Raw genomic sequence first — 3,294 nt, 5'->3', positions numbered from 1 at the left:
GTGAATTATATAAAATATAGTATTATATATTATTAATTTCTTTTTAATGTATTAATAATAATTAGTTCAACACAGATTAATTTTATAAGTTTTAATATTTACTGAATAACATAGTGAAAAATAAATATATAGATTGAAAATTAATTTTAACCTCATAATTGTGTAAAAAAGTCATCGAACATATAATTTCTAAGATAAACGAATATCTTTATGTGTTCAATATATTTATTTTTTAATAACTTAATACAAAATAATTGTAAAACTCAATTTTGCAATCACAGAAGACAAGAAAAACAATTTAAATTGATTTTATAGTTTAAGATCATAACAATTCTATAAACGTAAACAATAATAAATAAAAAAGTGGTATGTAATATAACACAGTGAGTACATAGAAGATAAATGGAGAATAGCAAATTATTGGAATGTAAAACAATATCACATCATCAAATGTGACCATACAATGTGATGTAAAACAATCATGCTCTTAACAATTTTAATAAAAAAAAATAAAAAAATCAGTGACATATTAGCTAAAGTAAAATCTAGATATACAAAAAATCTGATTTGAGTGCTACTAAACTCCTCCACCATTATATGCATATTCAGCTTTGTTATGCATAATGAGTTGATCTTCTACAAAATAGAAACTGTCAGATTTAGTTTCAAATGGATTTTTGATCATATCGTTAACTGAAATATCACATACATTAAAATCATACACTTACATAAATAATATAAATAAATTCAATAATTAACATACTCAATTCAGAATCCAAATTCGGAAATTTATAAATATGTTCACATGTATTTTTGCTATGTGGTATGCAAAAACCAAATTCAAAATCAAACGTCTTCAACAATTTATTACGGAAAAAATGTCGTTCAATCATACGGAACTTGTTTACAGGCTTACTTCCAACAGTAAACTCCACTCTGTTGATTAGATTAAAATTAAAATTAAAAATTATAGAATAAAGTTTATAAAACAAAGTTGGTTAAGATAAAATTTCAATACTGCATCTAAATTACAGTAAAATATAATGAAGGAAAAAAAATATTTATTACAATTCTTACGTTGCTCCAACTAATTTTAATTTAAGAAATTTGGGTGTAAATTGATAGCGTACAAATCTACCACTATTAAGATCTGTTTCTTCTACTTTTCCTTCAGTTTGATTATCGTCTAAAAACATTATAGCAAAAAACTTTAATACAAATAAATGTAATACATGCAAATAAATCAAACTTACCTAATATTACAGAGGGTTTGGCAATTTCGAATAAAACCATTCCTGTATCAAGATCACGTATTTTAAAACGAATAAAGTCTATGTTGTACACATTTGCATCTGGAGTACACAAATAGCCTGAAAAAAAATCAAATAAAATATTCACTCATACTATGCTTAATATTAAATATTTATTAATACCTTCAGTAATTTTAGATAATGCCAACACATCTTCCGGTGAAATAGTAGACTTTTTTTGTAAAACTTGTTCCGATAACTGTATAGCTATATTAGAAAAAAAGTAGGTATATCAATTACTTAAAAACTAATAAAATTAATAAATTGTCTAAATTTGTTTATTTCCTTAATACTAATTTTTGAAGTAAGTGATATAAATTAAGCTATTGATTTAAAATTTGTATAAATTATTTTTCAACTTGAGTAATATGTATTTTGAAAAGATTTAGTACTAATATGTTTTATGGGCAAATCAAATATGCTAAGTATTACATAGTTATAGTTGTTATACACATCAAATACATAAAAATAAAATTAATTACCCATTGGTACAACAGAAATAAATTTCAAATCCATAAAGTAAAGAATTATTAATTCCAATATTAGTCATGAACACTAAACAAATGCTACTTAAATAAATAAGAGATGGTAAAGATGTGTCAATCTATTTAAATCATGAAAAGATTATAACACTTAAATACCTAGACATTTTTTTTTTTCAATCGAATAAAAGTACTCACAAACAGCATCAATGTTGTTATCTGAGGTAGCTGAGGTAGCAGCCACAGGATTTGTTCTCTTACTGGCCATCTCTGATTTTGTACCAAAATATACCATGCTTTGTTGACAAATCAGCTAACACTTTGTTCTGTTGTCAACACAAATGGTTCTGTTTCATCCCACAGTTAAACCGATGACCAATAGATCTGAAGAGATGATAAACGGCAAAAACGAGTTAATAATGAACAATATTTTAACATTAGAGTGTATCCGATTGATAACGTGTAAAGAGATGTGGTAAATGAAAATCCATGGTCAGCAAGAGAAGAGGTGGTGATCGCACGTAGTGTCAGTACGAATATAATAATGAGATGGTTCTCGAAACTAGGACGACATTGTCTGTACCTAAACACAACCAGCAGTGAAGGTCTCTCACTGGAAATCCATTTCGTTGGGCCAATAATGAGTATGCGTACTTATTTCGCACTCGGCTTTATTGTCGGAGTGACATGACGTGTAAAATTTCGTCGATGTAAGTATTGTTGTTACAAACGAAACTAGAACGTTCAACAGAGAACGAAGGAAATAATAGCGAAGAGGTAGTGGTGAAAAGAGAAATAGTGAAAATAATACCTACCCGAACGAGGGACGGTATAATAGGGGTCAACGTTACAGGAGAGGGGGGAAGAGTATTAAAAAAAAAATAGAGCAAAAAATACATTAACCCCAATAGCGTTCTACATATACACATGTCAAGAACACGCTCACACACATATTTATACATGTATATATATTATATCTGTATTATATATAAGCATACCTCTAAACTTGCATGTATATCGACTCGTGCGATAATTCATAACGATAATATTTGCACAGCCGTTCCTAGTCGAAAACTTCAAAGCTTCAACGCGCGCGCGCGCGCGCGTACATATAATAATAAAACCGTACGTCTTATCACTAAGTCGTTATCATTATCAGTCCAATCAAGGGGTGCGAGAGCAACGTAACCGGTTGGACTTCGCAATGCACTCCAACTGAACATAGACTTAGCCGAACGATGGCGCAATCGCGCTTACCTAACCTTGTTACGAGGTTCTCAAATCTAATGTATTGGTTAAATTTCAAAGTCGAATAATTTTCTTATATAGGCCCATAAGTCATATGTAAATCAGAAGCGTATATATGGGTGGGATGTTATGGTTTTCTCCCCCCTCCTCACCCAGAGAATTTCAGACCTCATATTTTTAAATTTCAATCAATTTGAAGTTTGTTAATTTTGTAAATTCGAATAAAGAAAAAATTTTAGTAATTTTATAAAACT

General features: G+C 28.8%; 1 protein-coding gene across 2 annotated transcripts; it reads right to left on the bottom strand.

Annotated features, from left to right (window-relative positions):
- Positions 1–506: 506 nt before the first annotated feature.
- LOC112684571 (protein unc-119 homolog B) lies at positions 507–2,928 on the bottom strand. Of its 2 annotated transcripts, XM_025556155.1 has the most exons (7): positions 2,791–2,928; positions 1,991–2,176; positions 1,434–1,517; positions 1,254–1,370; positions 1,078–1,186; positions 764–936; positions 507–693 (listed from the first exon to the last, which is right to left on the bottom strand). In XM_025556155.1, the coding sequence occupies exons 2-7, from the start codon at positions 2,085–2,087 to the stop codon at positions 578–580; spliced, it is 696 nt and encodes a 231-aa protein (XP_025411940.1). In that variant the 5' UTR covers positions 2,088–2,176; positions 2,791–2,928; the 3' UTR covers positions 507–577. The 2 variants fall into 2 exon arrangements, with proteins under 2 accessions (XP_025411940.1, XP_025411941.1); XM_025556156.1 differs by lacking the exon at positions 2,791–2,928 and having other exon boundaries at positions 1,991–2,749.
- Positions 2,929–3,294: the final 366 nt, after the last annotated feature.

Source organism: Sipha flava, unplaced genomic scaffold (genome assembly GCF_003268045.1).
Source record: "Sipha flava isolate LNK unplaced genomic scaffold, YSA_version1 252_pilon_pilon, whole genome shotgun sequence".
Lineage (NCBI taxonomy): Eukaryota > Metazoa > Arthropoda > Insecta > Hemiptera > Aphididae > Sipha > Sipha flava.
The sequence above is the reverse complement of the archived record's forward strand: the minus strand, read 5'-3'. Positions and strand labels throughout refer to the sequence as shown.

Bases quoted from the DNA above. Each gene is read 5' to 3' on its own strand.
- LOC112684571 (XM_025556155.1), bottom strand. From the start codon at position 2,087: ATGGTATATTTTGGTACAAAATCAGAGATGGCCAGTAAGAGAACAAAT. The intron at 1,518-1,990 runs GTGAGTACTTTT...TTTCTAATATAG, and splicing joins TAACAACATTGATGCTGTTT to CTATACAGTTATCGGAACAA. The intron at 937-1,077 runs GTAAGAATTGTA...TCTAATCAACAG, and splicing joins TTAAAATTAGTTGGAGCAAC to AGTGGAGTTTACTGTTGGAA.